Source organism: Gorilla gorilla, chromosome 19 (assembly GCF_029281585.2).
Source record: "Gorilla gorilla gorilla isolate KB3781 chromosome 19, NHGRI_mGorGor1-v2.1_pri, whole genome shotgun sequence".
Classification (NCBI taxonomy): domain Eukaryota; kingdom Metazoa; phylum Chordata; class Mammalia; order Primates; family Hominidae; genus Gorilla; species Gorilla gorilla.
In genome coordinates this window covers 30,892,629-30,913,186 of record NC_073243.2, presented here as the reverse complement: position 1 = coordinate 30,913,186, position 20,558 = coordinate 30,892,629, and the positions used below count along the sequence as shown (strand labels likewise).

General features: G+C 47.1%; 1 protein-coding gene across 15 annotated transcripts in view; it reads left to right on the top strand.

Annotated features, from left to right (window-relative positions):
* The window catches only part of TRIM16 (tripartite motif containing 16), a 48,402-nt gene extending 28,259 nt beyond the window's left edge, over window positions 1-20,143 (top strand). For 14 of the 15 annotated variants that reach the window (XM_031003429.3, XM_055366928.2, XM_055366934.2 and 11 more), the window contains 5 exons: window positions 6,567-6,662; window positions 11,842-12,075; window positions 15,443-15,608; window positions 16,398-16,493; window positions 18,914-20,143. In XM_031003429.3, the coding sequence (XP_030859289.3) occupies window positions 6,567-6,662; window positions 11,842-12,075; window positions 15,443-15,608; window positions 16,398-16,493; window positions 18,914-19,497 (1,176 nt within the window). In that variant the 3' untranslated portion in view covers window positions 19,498-20,143. Of the gene's footprint in view, window positions 1-6,172; window positions 6,192-6,566; window positions 6,663-11,841; window positions 12,076-15,442; window positions 15,609-16,397; window positions 16,494-18,913 lie in introns of those variants that run through there. The other variant, XM_063700659.1, reaches the window with a different exon arrangement.
* The last annotated feature ends 415 nt before the right edge of the window (window positions 20,144-20,558 follow it).

The window sequence follows — 20,558 nt, the reverse complement described above, 5'->3', positions numbered from 1 at the left end:
GAACCCGAGAGGCGGAGGTTGCAGTGAGCCGAGATGGTGCCACTTCACTCCAGCCTGGTGACAGAGCAAGACTCCATCTCAAATAATAATAATAATCTCCATCAAACAGTGCAATCAATTTTACTAGGAAAGGAGGGTCTCCAGCCCATCCCAGATCACCAAACCTCCATTTTCTCCTCGAAGGCTAATACCGTCTACACTTTCTTATTTCCTTGCGGAAATGTTCTATGCCTGTACCAACAGAGATACAATATACATTTTAAAAACAGGGCACCTAATGTATTACAGAGACGTGGGGTAATTGCAATTCCAAGCAGGAGGAGTTGTGTAGAGCACGCGCAGAACTCTGAATTCAGACATCCTAGGAGAGAAGTGTATAAGGTAAAATGAGGACAACTGAGGAATGGGCTTGAGGGCAGTTTGGGGCTGAAAAGCAACATGGCTTTAGGTACAGTGCTAAAACCCCATTCCCCAGACCCCTCTGCTTTCTGGTCTGCTTAAAAGAGCTCTTGCCCTTCCTGTGTCCTTGTCCTGTGTCCTTGTCCTGTGTCCTTGTTTTCAGCTCGGAGAGCAAGTTTACTCTGTAAGTGTAGCCACATTCTAGGTGGCTTGTCCAAATCTTAGAAGCCAAAAGGTTTCTTGCAAGGAGCCCAGGAGACCAGCCTAGAAGACACAGTACCTTGACGAGGCTAAAGCCTCCACCAGGATGATTTTGAAAGTCATCAGACATAACTAGGGCTCCGGAAGCCCAGTAGTCCCTTCAGCTAGCCCAGGCCTGCTAGAGTTACTCGCTGATGGTCACTTTGGGTCATGCGAAGGGCTAATTACTCGGGCAGGCATGCTGTGTATAGGAAACTGCAAACAGCAGGGTCAGCCATGAAGACACAAAATGGCAGAGATCCTGCTTAGGATCCACAGAATGACTAATTTTTCAGTTAACCAAGTGAACCCTTTTTGAAGCTCCTATGGTTTCTAGCCATATCGGTGGGCAGACACTGTGTGCTTTGAGAGGTGGGTGTTCTTTGATTATCTTTTCTCTCCTGCTGAGCTTCCAGAGCCCAGCTATTTTTCATGGGGACCTCAGCACTTCCCTTTACCCCAGACCAGCATCTCCAGGCCCCTTTGTTTTTTTCTGTTTTTTTTTTTTTGTTTTTTTTTTTTTCAAGACGGAGTCTCACTCTGTCACCCAGGCTGGAGTGCAGTGGTGCAATCTCGGCTCACTGCAAGCTCCGCCTCCCGGGGTCACGCCATTCTGCCTCAGCCTCCCGAGTAGCTGGGACTACAGGTGCTTGCCACCACGCCCGGCTAATTTTTTTATATATTTAATAGAGATGGGGTTTCACCGTGTTAGCCAGGATGGTCTCGATCTCCTGACCTGGTGATCCCCCTGCCTCGGCCTCCCAAAGTGCTGGGATTACAGGCGTGAGCCACCACGCCTGGCCCCCTTTGGTTTTAAGAGCAGCTGATCTTGCCTGCTGGCTGCCAAGTCTTCTCACCTTCTCTGAATCTCAGGCTTGCTATGTAGAAATGAGACCGTGTGTGTGTGTGTGTGTGTGTGTGTGTGTGTGTGTGTGTATGAAATCTGGACTCCTTCTATGACTGCCTTTCCTGTTTGTTCTGACCCATGAAGCAGGTATGGTTCTTTCGTGTTCCTCAGGCGTATCAAATGTTACTGAGTGCTTCCTATCGCTAAGTGCTGGGCTGCACTGTCTAGCCTCCAGGAGCTTGGACTCTAATCAGGAAGCCAAGGCACATACCCTAACTCCACAGAGTGCCAAGAGGCTGGCACGGTGCAATTACTGCACCTTTGGAACCAACCCTGGGAGCGAGGTCAGTGCAGGTTCCTAAGGCAGGAAGACCTGAGCTGAGCCTTGTCCTAGATCTTTGGAGAACGTTAATGCCAGGCCACGATGCTGAACCTCAGCATCAGTCCCAGAAAGTTCAGGACTGGATGCTGGCTGCAGACACAGTCTCCATGGTGAGCAAGAGCCAAGTATCTAGAGCCAAAAGTATCTACGCTCATCTGGGGAGCGGTTAACTGGCATTACTCACAGCCTGTTTGCTGGCAGCCGAAAGGTGGATGATAGGTGTATGTGGCCACTTGGGAAAGGAATTACTTGGGCCGGGCGCGGTGGCTCACGCCTGTAATCCCAGCACTTTGGCAGGCCGAGGCGGGTGGATCACCTGAGGTCAGGAGTTTGAGACCAGCCTGACCTATGGTGAAACCTTGTCTCTACTAAAAAAAAAAATACAAAAATTAGCCTGGCACGGTAGCAGGCGCCTATAATCCCAACTACTCAGGAGGCTGAGGCAGGAGAATCGCTTGAACCTGGGAGGTGGAGGTTGCAGTGAACCGAGATCGTGCCATTGCACTCCAGCCTGGGTGACAGAGCAAGACTCCATCTCAAAAAAAAAAAAAGAATTTATTTCAGCCATTTTGGGGAATGCCCAGGACTCAGTATTACGTAACTTGTTTTTCTTACTCTCCCAGGCTGTAAGTATTTTGAGAGGGGGCAGTGTGTGTCCTATGTGACTGAGCTGGCCACATGTACTATGGTGAATTCTGAGCAGCTGACCGAGGCATGCAGTCAGCGTCCAGGTGGACTCTAGTTCTTCCTTCTCCAGAAAGGCTAACCCTGTGTGCTTGGAATACAAAGGAACTGGCACAGTCTGGGATTTTCTTCTCTCTTCCCACTCTCCCTGTTCTTCCTATTTTTCATCTCTAACATGACCTGGCTGCCACTCTTTGTGTGCCACCTTTGCCCTGTAGCAGAAGGAACCCTTCTGTTAGCATATTTAGGTAGTCTTGCACCAGATGAGAAGCTAAATGGCTTGAATGACTTGACAAAGCCTATATGGCCAGCAAGTGGCAGGTCCCAAAATATTTCGGATGCCAAATAGTGTGCCTTTGACACATCTGTCATTGTCTTGCTGAAGCAGGCAGAGCTCTGTGTGCCCTGCCTTCCAGAACTTTCTGTGCTCATGGGCACCACGGTCCCGCTTCTGGGCAGGGCCCACCCTGACCTGAGATGTGTGTGTGGCTGACCTCTTGGGAAACCCTGAAGCCAGTGTCTGAGGCACCCCATCATTTTCAAGGAACAGGAATAACTGGAGAAACAAGTCTTTCAAAGTGGCTCCACTTTTTGAGGTAACTGGGAGTGCCTTTTCTTGGGGTGACTCAGTCAGGAAAGTCCCCGATTATGTACTTAAGGAGTCCTTTTCTCTCCTTTTATGATAGTCTGCAAATAGCAGAGAGAAGCCCCTCACTCTCGATGCTCCCTGGGTACCTCCCTATGGCCCCGCTGCTGCCGACTGCTTCAACACATTCTTCTGTCCCTGCTGTTTAGATGCCGTGTTGTAGGAGCCTGTTGCTAGGGTGTTTTCTGCTGTGTCTTCCACCACCTTTAAACAAGCAGCTCATGTTCCTTTTCTCTCCCCTGGAATGGGTCACTGTGTAAGCCTTTTTCATAGTTCAAGATTCCAGGATTGCCCCCAAATAGGCCAGACCCACCCCCACTCCCCACTCCCAGGCATCACGTCTCAGGTATCAAGGGTGAGAGGTCACTGGGGCCCCCTCAGCTCCACTCTCAGTGACCTGGAGCCTGGGCAAACATTTCCTGCCTTCTGCAGTGTCCTGGAGAGGCGAGTCCTCTGCCTGCAGCTGCTTCCCTCCCCAGGGGGCCTGGAATTCCCCCAGTCTTCAGTGGAGAATGGAGAGACAGTTTATGCCCTCTGAGTTCTATTAGGGCATAATGACTCGCAGCTTTAAATGCAGACAGAAGCTATTAAAAGCAGTGAAAGCGATTCTTTTTTTTTTCTTTTTCTTTTTGTATATTGCCCTTGTGGAAGTAGGAAAGTGACAGGGTCTTTGAGGTTTGCAAAGGCTTAAGTGCGCCTTGGCACACCTCTTGGCGGAAGGTGTTTAGTGCATCCCAGGAGGCAAGATTGAAGCTGGGGCCAAAGCAGGCAAACCTGAGGTTTTTGGGCAGGCACTTGGCCTGGGCTGGGAGGGCTGGCTCTGCCTTTGAATACAGAACATGAATGGAAAGCAGCCATGGTAGCAGGAGTAATAATGATGATGATGACGATGCTGGCACCCACTGACATTTATGGAGCTCATTAATAATGTCCCTGGTACTATACAAAGTTCTTATTGACATACGTTATCTCATTAGTCCATTCTTTCCTAATCCTATGAAGCAAACACTTTACTGAGCCCCATCTCACAGGTGAAGAAATGGAAGTTTAGAGATATTAAGTTGTGAAATAAGAAACAGGCCAGGCATGGTGGCTCACGCCTGTAATCCCAACAGTTTGGGAGGCCAAGGCAGGCGGATCACAAGGTCAGGAGTTCGAGACCAGTCTGGCCAACATAGTGAAACCCTGTCTCTACTAAAAATACAAAAATTAACCGGGTGTGGCGGTGTGCATCTGTAATCCCAGCTACTCAGGAGGCTGAGGCAGGAGAATTGCGTGAACCCGGGAGGTGGAGGTTGTAGTGAGCCAAGATTGCACCATTGCACTTCAGCCTGGGCGACAGTGTGAGACTCCGTCTCAAAAAACAAACAAACAACAACAACAACAAAAACTTAGGTTTGGTCTCTGCCCCCATTTCCTGGCACCCGACAGCTCTTAGAACCCCCAGACTCTCTGAAGTGGTAAGTGTCTGAATGCCAGTGAGATGACTGGGTGGGTGAGGGGGCTCCCGAGAGCCTCAGGATGGGGGCTAGTTGCCAAAGGAGCCAACCCTGTGATTAAAGGGTTTGACTTTCAGCCCCATGTCCCTGATCTCCTCCAGGGAGGGAAGTGAGGCTGAAGGTTGAGAGGATCACCAATGGCCAGTGATGTAATCAATCATGCCTACATCATGAAGCCTCCATATAAACCCAAAAGGCATCAGGCGCGGTGGTTCACACCTATAATCCCAGCATTTTGGGAGGCCGAGGTGGAGGCAGATCATTTGAGGTCAGGAGTTCAAGACCAGCCTGACCAACATGGTGAAATCCTGTCTCTACTGAAAATACAAAAAAATTAGCCAGGTGTGGTGGCACATACCTGTAGTCCCAGCTCCTCGGGAGGCTGAAGCAGGAGAATTGCTTGAACCCAGGAGACAGAGGTTGCAGTGAGTCGAGATCGCGCCACTGCACTCCAGCCTGGGAGACAGAGCGAGACTCCATCTCAAAATAAAGACACAAACCCAAAAGGCTGGGCTTCCGGGAGCTTCTGGATTGCTGAAGGGATGGAAGTCCGTGGAGGGTGTGCACCCTGCACTGGAGAGGGCACGGAGGTGTCACTTCCCTCCCACATCCCTTGCCCTGTGCATCTCTTCCATCTCCAAGTAGGGAGTGTCAGAATTGAGTTACATCTTAGGACACCCAGCTGATGTTGGAGAATGGCTTCATGTGGAAAAAAACCCACACGTTTCAGTTATGAAAGTCTTCCGTGTTGTGTGACTATAAGACAAAGAAAATTTGTTTTTCCTATTCATAAGTAAATTTGGCCAAAGTCTCAACTGCTAAGTAAAAAAAATGTAGACTTCCCACCTGGCCATCTGGCTCCAGCCCTACACTCCCTGTTTGGCTCTTGTGGGGTCAGCCTAGGCTCAACTCCATTGAGGAACTTGGAAACATGATTTTATCACCTGTACATTTGAAATAATAATCATGTTTACCTATGTTGACAAAAGGAGTCAAACTCTGTAACATATTTGAAGATATTCATCCTGAGCCAAATATGAGTGACCAATGGTCTGTGACACAGCTCTCAGGAGACCCTGAGAACATGTGCCCAAGGTGGTTGGGGTACAGACTAGTATACATTTTAGGGAGACATGAGACATCAATCAAATACATGTAAGATGTAATTTGGTTTGGTCTGGAAAGGTGGGACAACTGGAAACCAGGGCTTCCAGGTCATAGGTAGATTCAAAGATTTTCTGATTGGCAGTTGGTTTAAAGAGTCAAGTTATTGTCTAAAGACTTAGGAATGTCTGGGTTCAGATAAGAGGTGGTGGAATCCAAGGTTTTATCATGTGGGTAAAGCCTCCAGGGAGGAGGTTTTGGAGAGAACAGATTGTAAATGTTTCTAATCAGACTGAGAGAGTCTGCTGTATCAGTAATTCCAAAAGGGAGGAAGTTATAATGAGCCATGTCTGACCTCCCTTCCCATCATGGCCTGAACTAGTTTTTCAGGTTAACTTTGGAATGCCCTTTGCTGAGAGGAGGGATCCATTCAGATTGTTGGGGGGCTTAGGATTTTATTTCTGGTTTACAGCTAGTATGGGTATGGCAAGGATGGTGTGGGGTAATCCACAAAATGCTTGAAATGGTGAGCAGCACGGCATCTGTGCTTACTGTATTTTCGCTGACTCATGCTGACTGCAGCCCCAGGAGGGCACGGGCTCACCGCCAACCCTTCGTGCCTCCCGGCTGGTTTCTGAGATCAGCCACAGAAGTTAAACTTCTTTCCAGGGAAGAAGGGCGGGGATATCAGGGCTGGAGAGTGCCCGTGTCCTTCTGTGTGCATTGGGCTCCTTCCTCTTTAATTCTCTGCTTTCCACTTTTTAGGCTGAACTCCAGTGCACCCAGTTAGACTTGGAGCGGAAACTCAAGTTGAATGAAAATGCCATCTCCAGGCTCCAGGCCAACCAAAAGTCTGTTCTGGTAAGACCAGCCTGGGTCAGCCAGGCCTGTGAGGGTGTGGGACGTGGTACTGCATGCCTAGCCTCCATTCCTGTAGGTTCCTTGGGGTTTCTCCACAAATGAGAATTGTAGGTACAGTTGACTACACCGTGCGGTAGCCTCACCTTGATGTCAGGATTTTTTATGAAATTAGTTTAAGTTTTAAACCTGGCAAGTGATTTGCTTTTTAATAATATACATTAGAACCAAGACTAATCCTGTAATAACAACATTCTTATTTCTATATTTGCTTATGCTGTCTTGACAGGGTGTATGTGTGTGTGGGGCTGGGAGTTTAGTCAGAGGTCCAAAAACTATACGTAATCTTGGCTTCTTCCATTATATGAGGGTGTTCTGCATGTGAGTCTCACCAGTCCTATGACCTGGCAGCTGGAAAAAAGGAGTTGAGAACTCAGGATTAGTGATGGTATTTGAGAAGGCCATGGTGTGCCAGGCTAAGTAGGCAGTAAATGGTCTCCAAGTGGATTCTGAGGAGTTCTACAAATGCCTCTCATTGGTGGCAAGCCAGTAACCACCACTCAGAAGAGAATGCAAAACAGGCCGGGCACAGTGGCTCACACCTGTAATCCCAACACTTTGAGAGGCTGAAGTGGGTGGATCACTTGAGGTCAGGAGTTCGAGACCAGTCTGGCCAACACGGTGAAACCCCGAATCTACTAAAAAATACAAAAATTAGCCAGGCATGGTGGTGCACACCTGTAGTCCCAGTTACTCAGGAGGCTGAGGCAGGAGAATTGCTTGAACTCAGGAGGTGGAGGCTGCAGTGAGCTGAGTTTGCACCATTGTACTCCAGCCTGGGTAACAGAGTAAGACTCTGTTTCAAAAAAAGAGAGAATGCAAAACACCTACCCTATGGAAGTGAATCAGCATTGTCATCTTTATATCCTGAGAATAAATGATTCCATCCATCATCCATCCATCCATTCATGTACCCCTAATGCATGTATTCATTTCAACTTAATTTTCACCTCCTGGGCGTTTACAACCAACTAGCTACTGAAGGATGAAACACCTCTTTCTTACCCGCAATATCTTATTAAAGGAAGAAAGAGAATTATCCCTTTAAAGCCTTATAAACCTTCAGAGGTAATGGATTTCCAGGCTCAAGATAACCTGTAGAACCACATGGAGGGTCTTGTGTTTCCCAGCTCTTTAATTTTCAGACACTTTGATCCCTCCTCAGTTCTCATAAGTACAGGATGACCAGGGGAGTTGGTTATTACAATAGCTACCATGCACAAGGGGCATGAAGACACGGAGAGATGACAATACTTGTCTAGGGCCATCTAGATTGATGGAATGTGAGAACCTAGAGTTGCTGCTCCCTTGACCTAAGAATGACTCAGTATATTGATAGGCATGTACGCCACCCTCAAATCTTTAAACCATTACCTGCTGGCTCCTTGAATGTATTGAGGCCTCTCCTCTCTGTACTATTTCTGCTTGTCATCATTTTCGTGGTAAGTAATGCCCTTTGCACATTACATTTACATGCAAGAAAGAAGTGTTTCTCAATGGGAGGGTTTAGGAATGAGGGCCAGGCCACAGCAGAAGTCAACCTCAATCCACCAATATCATCTGACACCTCCCTTCCACTATCCTTTCTCAGGATGGCCTCAGTTGGGGCCAGGGGTGAGGATTTGGATCCTGAGTTTGTCTTTAGTCTCATGCCTCTTAGCCTCATGGTATCGTGCTTCTATGAGGAACTTACAGGTCATAATTGTAGACAGGATTCTGCTCCTTTCCCACAACACCCTCATGCTGGTTCCCATGCTGTGTCCTGCTCCTGCTTTCTGGAGGTCATCGGGAGCGGGCAGTGCAGGCAGGGAGCACTCTGTGGCCTCTGTGACTCCTAGAGCCTGGCTACCTGGAGTCTGAGTGGGCATGAAGGGTGAGTAAGCCGGGGAACTAGGACACGTTAGCTAATGCAGAGCCTGGATCAAACACCACCACCACCATTTGCCCCCGCTCCCAAATGGTTATAAGCAAAACTCTCCTGTCTTCTGAGGTAGATTTCTTCATCATTACTTCTTTGCCATATGGAAATGTAATTTGACTTTTAGATTTAAATCTAGTAATGATTAACATATCAGAATTTACAGTGTTTGCAATGTCAAGGAGGCAACACCTGTAAACAGTTGGTTCAGGAATTGCTGGGAGTCTTGGCCTCTTTCCCTCTTGGTCGCCTGCTCAGCAGCAGCCTGTGTATTTATAGTCCATTATGGGCATAGGATGTTCCCCTAACTGGTGCCCACAGTGAACAAGGGGCTAAGCCCTGTCTCTCGTCTGGTCTTGGGAGGGCTTCTGTTTAATGGGCTGAACTTAAAGGTCCTTCCCTGCAACCCCCACACAGCCACAGCCCATGGGCTGAAAGCTCAGCTGAACTCGCATTGTACCTCCCCAGCTCATCCTAGTGAATGTGCCAGGGCCCAGAGGGAGAGGTCAGGCTGTGCCAGCTCAGTGCTATACTGCAGGCACATGGATCCCCAACCCTGGGCTCTATTTTGAGGCAGTGTGGAATGGTGGTGAAAGGGATGGACTCCAGAGACAGACAGTCTTGGTTCAAACCTTGGCTGTGTGATCTTGGGCAAATCAGTCCATTTATCACTGTCTCAGTTTCCTTATCTAAGAAATGGAGACCCTAATAGTACCTACCTTTTAGCGTTGCTAGGAGAAAAGTGCCTGGCACATAGTAAGAACTTACTACATGTTGGTTGTTTTTATGATTATTGTTATATAATTAGAAGAGTGACCAGGCTAGCAGCAGAGGGTCCTCATTCTCAGGAGAGTGGGAAGAGGGAGAGAGGTGAAGTGTCAGAGGGCTGCAGAGCCTATACCTGGCAGAGCCCCAGGCAGCAGGTTTGCCACTTGGGGGGCCTGGGTGGGGCCCAGGTAGCTTTCCTGGTTCTCAGGTCTTCATTTCAGACAGTGCTCTGAGCCTCCCATCCACAGTCCAGAGCCCATTCTCTGCCTGCCTCCTTCTCTACTATTGTCCCCACCTGCAGTCTTTCTGAGCAGCTGGTTAAGGTGCTACTATTCCTCCTCCCAAGGGTGAGGGCCAGCCCTGAACAACAGGGCTCCAGAGGGAGCCACAAAACCAGATAGCCTCAGGTTTCCCAAATCGCCTCTCCTGTTGCCCTGGCTTCTCAACACCGTCACCTGTCTAAAAGCTTTTCTTGGTGTGGGCTGGAAGAATTTGGATAAAGTCTACCATCCCCGCTCTTCCTTAATCCTATTACCACAGCTTCTTTGCTCCCAGCTCTGTCCAGCTACCTAACCTCAAGGAAGCCAACAGGCAACGGAAAAGTTGGCATAAAAATGAGAATGTAGGCTGGATGTAATCCCACCTGTAATAACACCTGTAATCCCAGCACTTTGGGAGGCCAAGGACGGCAGATTGCTTGAGGCCAGGAGTTTGAGACCAGCCTGGGCAACGTAGTAAGCTCCTATCTCTACAAAAAATATAAAAATTAGTTGGGCATGAAGGCATGCACCTGTGGTTTCTGCTACTTCGGAGGCTGAGGTGGAAGATCGTTTGAGCCTGGGATGTCAAAGCTGCAGTGAGCCAAGATTGTGCCACTCCAACCTGGCAACAGAGGAGACCTTGTCTCAAAAAAAAAAAAAAAAAAAAGAGAGAGAGAGAATGTAGGGAGATTGTCTGTGTCTTCCCACCATCCCCCTCCAGTAGGGATACCCCTTGCTTTCTTTCCCCTGCTTATTCTTCCCTTTGCCACCAGATTGAAGACTGATCAGAGACCATTCTCGTGGAGTGAATTGCTGAGCCCTGGCCTAAGCCAGGGCCTGAGCCAGGCAGAAGACCTATCTGGTGTCATCATTTTTTCTTCCCATCTCCCTCCAAACCTCTAGGTTCCCACTAAGCCTGGGCCCAGAATCCCATCCTTTCTGAGTCCTTTCCTTACTGTGCTCCCCTTTTTGATCTGGGTCTCATTCTGCCTCCCTCTCTCCCTCTCTCCTTCCTTGCCAGGGATGGGAGGTGCCCCTGAAGCCTCTGCCCAAGGATATCTGCTGTTTGACTCACTTTGGAGCCCTGATGTTCAGAGCTGGCCCTTAACATTGGGAGGAGAAAGAGAAAATAGCACCTGGAGGGGTGCTCAGAAAGTCTCAGATGGGATAGGGCTGGAGTGCAGTGGCGCAATCTCAGCTCACTGCAAGCTCCGCCTCCTAGGTTCATGCCATTCTCCTGCCTCAGCCTCCCGAGTAGCTGGGACTACAGGCACCCGGCTAATTTTTGTATTTTTGGTAGAGACAGGGTTTCACCATGTTAGCCAGGATGGTCTCGATCTCCTGACCTCATGATCTGCCCACCTCAGCCTCCCAAAGTGCTGAGATTACAGGCATGAGCCACCGCGCCCGGCCGTCTACACCAATTCTTAAGAATACCAGAGAAGAGGAAACCTTCAGAACTTGGAAAGATGTTGTAAACATGATATTGATTGAAGGCATTCATAGAGGATGCTTACCATGCAAAAGAGTCCACATGCATGTGCCCCATCATTCAAACCCTTAATGTTTCTCACATGGGTTTTCTTTTATACTTTATTTGAATGTCACATTCTGTTCTGCATATACATGCTTGTCCTGGAATTGCTTGGGTGCCATGGTCATCTGCACCCTAAACATTTTATGGGTATTCTGTATGTGGTAGAGACAGTATCATCTTAGACATGCATTTGGCTCTGATGGACTCAGTGGTCAGTTTAACCGGGCATAATGAAATGCTAAGAAAGCTAATTCATGCTGATTATACAAAAAAAAAAAAAAAGCCAAATTCTTTACCTCTTGAAATATGACTATCAAGTAGACTGAATACACGCATTGCTCTGGTAGGAAAATCAATTTCGGAAACCTGACTAACAATCCCAGAGTGTCAGAGTTGTGAGGGATCTCAGAGGTCATAGAGGAATTCACTCTCTCATCAAATGGATGAGGAGACCAAGTTAATACGTAAATCCTTTTACCAGGAACCTGGAATTCACATGAGAATAAAGGATTCCTTTTACAATAGGGAACTGCTCCCTAATATATGTGTTTCTGACATTTCTGTATGTTGAGCTTCTATCAAGTTGGAAGCCTCACTAAGAAATGTTTGGCTGCCTTCCACCCCCACCCCCCCCGCCAGGTGTCGGTGTCAGAGGTCAAAGCAGTGGCTGAAATGCAGTTTGGGGAACTCCTTGCTGCTGTGAGGAAGGCTCAGGCCAATGTGATGCTCTTCTTAGAGGAGAAGGAGCAAGCTGCGCTGAGCCAGGCCAACAGTATCAAGGCCCACCTGGAGTACAGGAGTGCCGAGATGGAGAAGAGCAAGCAGGAGCTGGAGAGGATGGCGGCCATCAGCAACACTGTCCAGTTCTTGGAGGTATGGGGGTTGCGGGGGCAGAGGCATCCCACAGCTGCCCCATGAAGCACCCTCTCTTTGCTAGGCCCATGGCCTTCTGTGAATGGAACTGTTCTTTGTTAATTGGTGTGCACAGGGAGCAGTGGGAACAGAGAGAAGCAGATTCTTCATTCAGCAGAGTATAGGAGGGGTAGGGAGGGAGAACTGCTCAGAGCAGGGGAGCTTGAGGCAGGTCCCGGAAGATGAGTCAGGTTCAACGTGCAGTATGTTCCAGGTAGAGGGAACAACATTTGCAAAGGCAGAGAGGTTTGAGGAAGCACAGCTGACTTGGGGAGCCAAGGTACTTTAACAGGGGTGGAGCCTGGGGTACTGGGTGCAGAGTGATGAGACTGGCACGGCCAGGCAGGTGTATGGCTGGGAAGGGTTTCAGATGGGAGAATGATGGAGTCAGTGAGTATGTTTTATAAACCGCTCCAGCAGTCCACTGCATGGAGGTTTGCTTGGTAGGGATGAGACTGGAGCCTGCTGCTTTTCAGAGAGGGCTGTGGCTGGAGTAATTGAGGAGGGCTCAGAAGAGCAAATGCTTTTCATTACAATGTATCATTAGACATTAAAGGTAAGCAGTTGGAACCAGGAAATACTTTTCATTACAGTGTATCATTAGACATCAAACCGTAAGCCATTGGAACCAGATCTAAAGAACATGTAACCTTTCGAGGAAGGAACACTAGGTTGGGGGTAAACTGCAACATCCTGAATCTGTCAGAAAACAGCTCTGTTAACAGCTCTTAACATCCCTGAGTCTCAAATTTCTCATTTATCAACAAGCCCACTGGAGTAAATAATTCAGAAGGCTCCATCCAATCTCTGGTATTCTGAAATACAATTTTTTCTTGCTTGCATTTTTGAAAAAATTCTCTGCTAGTTACAAAAAACAAATGTTTATTGTGAAAAACTTGGAAAGTACAAAAAAAGAAGGAAAAAAATCCATAATCCTTACACGAGTACAACATAGTTAACTTTTGAATGAGTAAAAGAGAAAGACAGACAAAAACACCAACAAAGCGTCTGTCAGTTTCTTTGCTTTTCAATATCAAAACACAAAGAAAATATGAATAACCATTTAATAACCATTTGGCTTCCCGCCTCACAAGTTTCCCTTAAGATCTACCCAAAGAGTATATAAATTATTTCTCTTTTCTCGTTTTGTAACTTTATTTATTTATTTTTGTGTGTGTGTGTTGTTTTTTGAGATGGAGTCTTGCTTTGTCACCCAGGCTGGAGTGCAGCGGCACGATCTCGGCTCACTGCAACCTCCGCCTCCCGGATTCAAGCAATTCTCTGCCTCAGCCTCCCGAGTAGCTGGGATTACAGGCGCCCGCCACCACACCTGGCTAATTTTTATTTTTATTTGTTTTTTTTTTGTTTTTGAGACTGAGTTTCACTCTTGTTGCCCAGGCTGGAGTGCAATGGCACCATCTCTGCTCACTGCAAGCTCCACCTCCCGGGTTCAAGCGATTCTCCTGCCTCAGCCTCCTGAGCAGCTGGGATTACAAGCATGGGCCACCATGCCCGGCTAATTTTTTGTATTTTTAGTAGAGATGGGGTTTCTCCATGTTGGTCAGGCTGGTCTTGAACTCCCAACCTTAGGTGATCCACCCGCCTCGGCCTCCCAAAGTGTTGGGATTACAGGCGTGAGCCACCGCGCCTGGTCAATTTTTTTTGTTTTTTCGAGACAGAGTCTTGCTGTTTTCGCCCAGGCCGGTGTGCAGTGGCGCTATCTCGGCTCACTGCAAGCTCCGCCTCCTGGGTTCACACCATTCTCCTGCCTCAGCCTCCCGAGTAGCTGGGACTACAGGCGCCCGCCACCGCGCCCGGCTAATTTTTTGTATTTTTAGTAGGGACGGGGTTTCACCGTGTTAGCCAGAATGGTCTCGATCTCCTGACCTCGTGATCCACCCGCCTCGGCCCCACAAAGTGCTGGGATTACAGGCGTGAGCCACCGCGCCTGGCTAAATTTTTTTTATTTTTAGTAGAGATGGGGTTTCACCATTTTGGCCAGGCTGGTCTCGAACTCCTGACCTTGTGATCCACCCACCTCGGCCCCCCAAAGTGCTGGGATTGCAGGCATGAGCCACAGCACCCAGCCTGTAAGTTTATTTTTAACATAAAAGACTTTAATACATATAAAATAAATTCTAGCGTATGATAACTTATGTATTGGCCGGGCACGGTGGCTCACACCTGTAATCCCAGCACTTTGGGAGGCCATGGCCGGCAGATCATGAGGTAAGGAGTTTGAGACCAGCCTGACCAACATGGTGAAACCCTGTCTCTACTAAAAATAAAAAAAATTAGCCAGGCATGGTGGCGCACACCTGTAGTCCCAGCCACTTGGGAGGCTGAGGCAGGAGAATCACTTGAACCTAGCAGGCAAGAGGTTGCAGTGAGCCGAGATCACGCCATTGCACTCCAGCCTGGGTGACAAAGCAAGACTGTCTCAAAAAAAAAAAAAAAAAAAAAGATATTTATTTATTTTGGCAAAGATAACATTTCCCCCCAAATTTTTGGTTAGGCATTCAAAACAAGATTTATTGAATAACTTATCCGAATAACTTATCCTTTCTCCCACTGATTTAAAATGCTACTTTTGTCATGTACAGTATATAACATTAAAATGTTGAATTACCCTTTTCTCTATCAATTCTCTGGTTTTGATTTCCATGGCTCTATCTAATCATTTTCATACAACTGTTTTCATTGCTATGTTTTCTGTTGTACCTGGTCTGCTCTTTAATGCTTCAGTTGCAGCTGAAGTTTGATACTGTGTTATATCTGAAAGCATCTTTCCTGATCACACGTTGTTTCAAAACTTACATGAAACTATGTGATTATCAGTGTGAAAACACTTTCCAAATACTAAAGCAAGGTACAAGAATTACAGAAATTTATGCATTGGATGAAACTGACAAGGAAGAGGCAGCACTCCTGCCTGAGAGCTCCTCCATTTTCTACCATGGCTTGTGTTTAAATTGTCAAAAAACAAGTACTGACGGAATGAACAAAGCAAGAATGTTCTTTATTTTTTGGTCCCCAGTGTGGACTGTGTATTGGAGCTGTTCATGGCCATCTAGTACATCTTGATTTTTAAAATCCCACGTTCTCACTTGTTTTTTTTTAAATCCCACTTATTCTGAGGGTCTAGCAGCTAGAGAAGTGCTTTCTATTTTGTTAGACCCTGAGCTTGACACTTTACATGTACTTTCTTCGTGAAGGACACATTACCGTCAGCCCATTTTACAGATGCAAAAAGTGACTTAATGAGGAGAGAAGCCCGAGTTTAGAAATACAGAAACCACAGCAAGTTCTGCTGTTTCCTTTTCTGCAGGAGTACTGCAAGTTTAAGAACACTGAAGACATCACCTTCCCTAGTGTTTACATAGGGCTGAAGGATAAACTCTCGGGCATCCGCAAAGTTATCACGGAATCCACTGTACACTTAATCCAGTTGCTGGAGAACTATAAGAAAAAGCTCCAGGAGTTTTCCAAGGAAGGTGAGACGCATTCTGGGCCATGGACTATAGTGAGTGTGTCTCTAGCAGTAGATGATAGGAAGGTGAGAGAGAGTCAGGGAAGGGAGGATGAAATCAGGGGAATGTCTCATTTTCTTTTTTTTTTTTTTTGTGAGACAGTCTTGCTCTGTCACCCAGGCTGGAGTGCAATGGCGCAATCTCAGCTCACTGCACCCTCTGCCTCCCGGGTTCAAGAGATTCTTCTTCCTCAGCCTCCCTAGTAGCTGAGATTACAGGCATCTGGCTAATTTTTGTATTTTTAGTAGAGACGGGGTTTCACCATGTTGGTCAGGCTGGTCTCGAACTCCTGACCTCAAATGATCCACCCACCTCGGCCTCCCAAAGTGCTGGGGTTACAGGTGTGAGCCACCGTGCCCAGCCAAATGTCTCATTTTCAAAGCCGTGCTTCAGACAGGGTATGTTACTAATGGACTCTCATCTTGATGATTTTCTTTTACAATTGAGACCCAGAGAAGGACAATTAGTCATGCTTATATTATGCCATTGGCTGGCATTTCTGTGACTAGCTTCTCAGGTTGCTGATGCCTATACTTTTAAGTTAAATCCAAGACGGTCTGGATCACTTTTTCAGTGGTTTATGCCTTACCTATGAAAGAAATGTAGTCTATTGAGTGTATTTCTGTGAAACATTACCAGGCTTCAGCCCCTTCTTTCCCCAGGAAGCCCAGGGAAGGGTGGCTGGGAAGTCCTGATTTGCAGATTCTCCTGACCACCTGGACAGGTGCATTCACAACTCTCTTGATTTTCTAGAGGAGTATGACATCAGAACTCAAGTGTCTGCCGTTGTTCAGCGCAAATATTGGACTTCCAAACCTGAGCCCAGCACCAGGGAACAGTTCCTCCAATGTAAGTTGTGAACGGCACCCCCTTCTCCAGTTGTTGATATCAGTGCAGTGCTTTGCTAAGTCAGAACCGCCATCTCTCATCTAGGTTTCAGGTTCTTGCAACTTCATGTCTATCCCTAAATGATACACTTCTTAAAATTTAATTTAAACAATTTTTTTAACTTTTCATTTTGAAATAATATGAAACTTACAAAAATATTACAGAAATAAGACAAAGAATTCCCATATATCTTTCACTCAGTTTCTCCTAATGTTAACACGTTACATAACTATAATACATTGATCAAAACCAGGGAATAACATTGCTACAATGCTATCAACTAATCTACAGAATTTATTCAGCTTTCACCAAGTCTTTCATCAATGCCCTTTTTTTCTGGCCCAAAGTCCAATCCAAGGTCACAGATGTTTCCATGTCTTCTTAGTCCCCTTCAGTCTGGATCAGTCTTTCAATCCTTGTGTTTCATGACCATAGCACTTTGAAGAGTCCTGGCTAGTTACCAAGTGATTCATTTCTATGTATGACTTGGCCAGAATTACATAACTCATTGACCTATCATTAAGTGTTATTGACTTGGTCCATTAGCATTTTTAAAACACTGCACAGTTGACCCTTGAACAATGTAGGGGTTGGGATACCAATCCCTCATATTGTTGAACATCCATGTGTAGCTTTTGATTCCTCAAGAACTTAATTAGTAATAGCCTTCTGTTAATTGACATAAACAGTCACTAAACACATATTTTGTATGTTTACATATATATACATGTAGACATATATATATGTATGTATGTATATTTTTTGAGACAGGGTCTCTGTTGCCCAGACTGGGGTACAGCAGCTTGATCATGGCTCACTGCAGGCTTGACCTCCCACACTCAAGCAGTCCTCCTCCCTCAGTCTCCTGAGTAGCTGGGACCACAGGCGCATGCCACCACATCTGGCTAATTAAAAAAAATTTTTTTAAACAGTTGTAGAGATGGAGCCTTGCTGTGTTGCCCAGGCTGGTCTCAAACTATTGGCCTCAAGTGATTCTCCCATCTCAGCTTCCCAAAGTGTTGGCATAAGCCTCTGCACCAGTGAGAACGTTTTTAATTATGGGATTGTTTTAATAGCCTTTAATATGCTAATTCATTTGGCAAGTATATACTGAGCATCTTCTCTGAGCTAGAGAAGAATCCCATGCAACATGTGAAGCTCATAGATTAGAGGGAGGACAAGCAGGAAACAAACACTCACATGAATATATATTATTACAAATGGAGAGGGGTGCCAAGTTTAAAACGCCATGGTGCTCTGAGAGAGAGTGAGTTAGAGTCACAAAGGGCCTCTTCGAGGACATGAACTCTCAGTTGTAGCCTGAATGGATTGGTAGGAATCACCAGACTCAGAGTAGGGCATGATCACATCTCGGAGGGAACAGGCTGTACCAAAGGCTCAAAGAGGATTGAGTGTTGAGTAGGTCTGAGGTCAGCACGGTGGAAATGTAGTAATCGAGGGAGAGAGTCAGAGACACAGGAAAGGACCAGGGACGCGGGGCCTGGTAGGCCAGGGCAAGGGGTTGCTGCTTTATCATAAGAGCAAGGGGCACCATGAAAGGGTTTTAAGCTAGAATAACACGACTGGCCTCAGCCTACAGCTGGAAACAAGCAGCATGGCTCTGTTGTGGAGAAGGTCTTGAAGGGGGCAAGAGAGAACAGCGAACGACCAGTCAGAAACCCGCTGAACTAGTCTGAGTGAGATGAGTCGTGGCTTAGGTCGGGGATGAAGCAGGGGGCTGGAGAGAAGTGGTAGAATCCGTAGGAGTTACTGTTTCCTGTGTGTGTAGTGAGGATAGGGGAAGAGGATGAGGGCAAAACAAATGTCAGAAATGACATAGAGCCTGACTTGAGCAGTGGGGTGCATGAGACCCTATTATTCTTTGGGAGTGGGAGGAGAATATGAGGGCGTGTTTGAGAGTTCTTCATGCTCCATTTGATCCATTCATTCATTTTTAAGATGTTGGTCAAATATTTTAAAAAATGAATGAATGGATCAAATGTGGGTATAGGAGTACCTGCTTCCCCAAACACTTGCCAACACTGGGTAAGATAATGCCAGGCATTCAATACATGTTTGTTGAATGAATGAATGAATGCATGAATGAGTAAATTAATATATTTCTTGATTCGGTTCATCAAATAATATCATCAATGTCAAGCAATTTGAGCTTCATAAGGGAAGGGAGTAGATGATTTGTGCTCTCTGTTTTCTGGTCTTCACTCACCTCATTTCCTAGGGAAACAGCAGCCTGGGTAAATAGAGAACAGAGAAATGGATGTTTTCTCATATGTGCTTTGGAGCCCAGCTGGGTTTAAAGCATTCTGTCTGAATCAGCTGTCAGTTCCTGAACCACTCTCCTGCCTTCTGTGTCTCCTCAGATGCGCATGACATCACGTTCGACCCGGACACAGCACACAAGTATCTCCGGCTGCAGGAGGAGAACCGCAAGGTCACCAACACCACGCCCTGGGAGCATCCCTACCCGGACCTCCCCAGCAGGTTCCTGCACTGGCGGCAGGTGCTGTCCCAGCAGAGTCTGTACCTGCACAGGTACTATTTTGAGGTGGAGATCTTCGGGGCAGGCACCTATGTTGGCCTGACCTGCAAAGGCATCGACCGGAAAGGGGAGGAGCGCAACAGTTGCATTTCCGGAAACAACTTCTCCTGGAGCCTCCAATGGAACGGGAAGGAATTCACGGCCTGGTACAGTGACATGGAGACCCCACTCAAAGCTGGCCCTTTCCGGAGGCTCGGGGTCTATATCGACTTCCCGGGAGGGATCCTTTCCTTCTATGGCGTAGAGTATGATACCATGACTCTGGTTCACAAGTTTGCCTGCAAGTTTTCAGAACCAGTCTATGCTGCCTTCTGGCTTTCCAAGAAGGAAAACGCCATCCGGATTGTAGATCTGGGAGAGGAACCCGAGAAGCCAGCACCGTCCTTGGTGGGGACTGCTCCCTAGACTCCAGGAGCCATATCCCAGACCTTTGCCAGCTACAGTGATGGGATTTGCATTGTAGGGTGATTTGGGGGCAGAAATAACTGCTGATGGTAGCTGGGTTTTGAAATCCTATGGGGTCTCTGAATGAAAACATTCTCCAGCTGCTCTCTTTTGCTCCATATGGTGCTGTTCTCTATGTGTTTGCAGTAATTCTTTTTTTTTTTTTTGAGACGGAGTCTCGCACTGTTGCCCAGGCTGGAGTGCAGTGGCGCGATCTTGGCTCACTGCAAGCTCCGCCTCCCGAGTTCAAGCAATTCTCCTGCCTCAGCCTCCCGAGTAGCTGGGATTACAGGTGCCTGCCACCATACCCAGCTAATGTTTTGTATTTTTAGTAGAGATGGGGTTTCACCATGTTGGCCAGGCAGATCTCAAACTCCTGACCTCGTGATGCACTCACCTCGGCCTCCCAACGTGCTGGGATTACAGGCGTGAGCCACTGCGCCCTGCCTGTTTGTAGTAATTTTTAGGCACCAAATCTCCCTCATCTTCTAGTGCCATTCACCTCTCTGTTCAGGTAAATGTCACACTGTGCCCAGAATGGATGACCAGGAACCTTCAAGAGTGGCTGAAAAGATTGCAGAGTTATCATAATAAATTGCTAACTTGCATATTTCCTATGTGCCAGATACCGTTCTTGTGCTTCCTGCACATTAACTCAGTCCTCACAGAACACCCATTGGGTAGATGCTTGTATCATCCTTATTTTGCAGATGGAGAAACTGCGGTCCGGGGCAGTTAGCTAATTTGTTCAAGGTCACTCTGGTCACATGGTGAGTGAGGGGCAGAGCTGGGATTCAAGTGTGGGTAGAATGACACTGGACTTTTAACCACCACATCATATTGCCTTCCTTTATTTTATTTTTTTTTTGAGACGGAGTCTCGCTCTGTTGCGCAGGCTGGAGTGCAGTGGCACAGTCTCGGCTCATTGCAAGCTCCGCCTCCTGGGCTCACGCCATTCTCTTGCCTCAGCCTCCCAAGTAGCTGGGACTACAGGCACCCGCCACCAAGCCCGGCTAATTTTT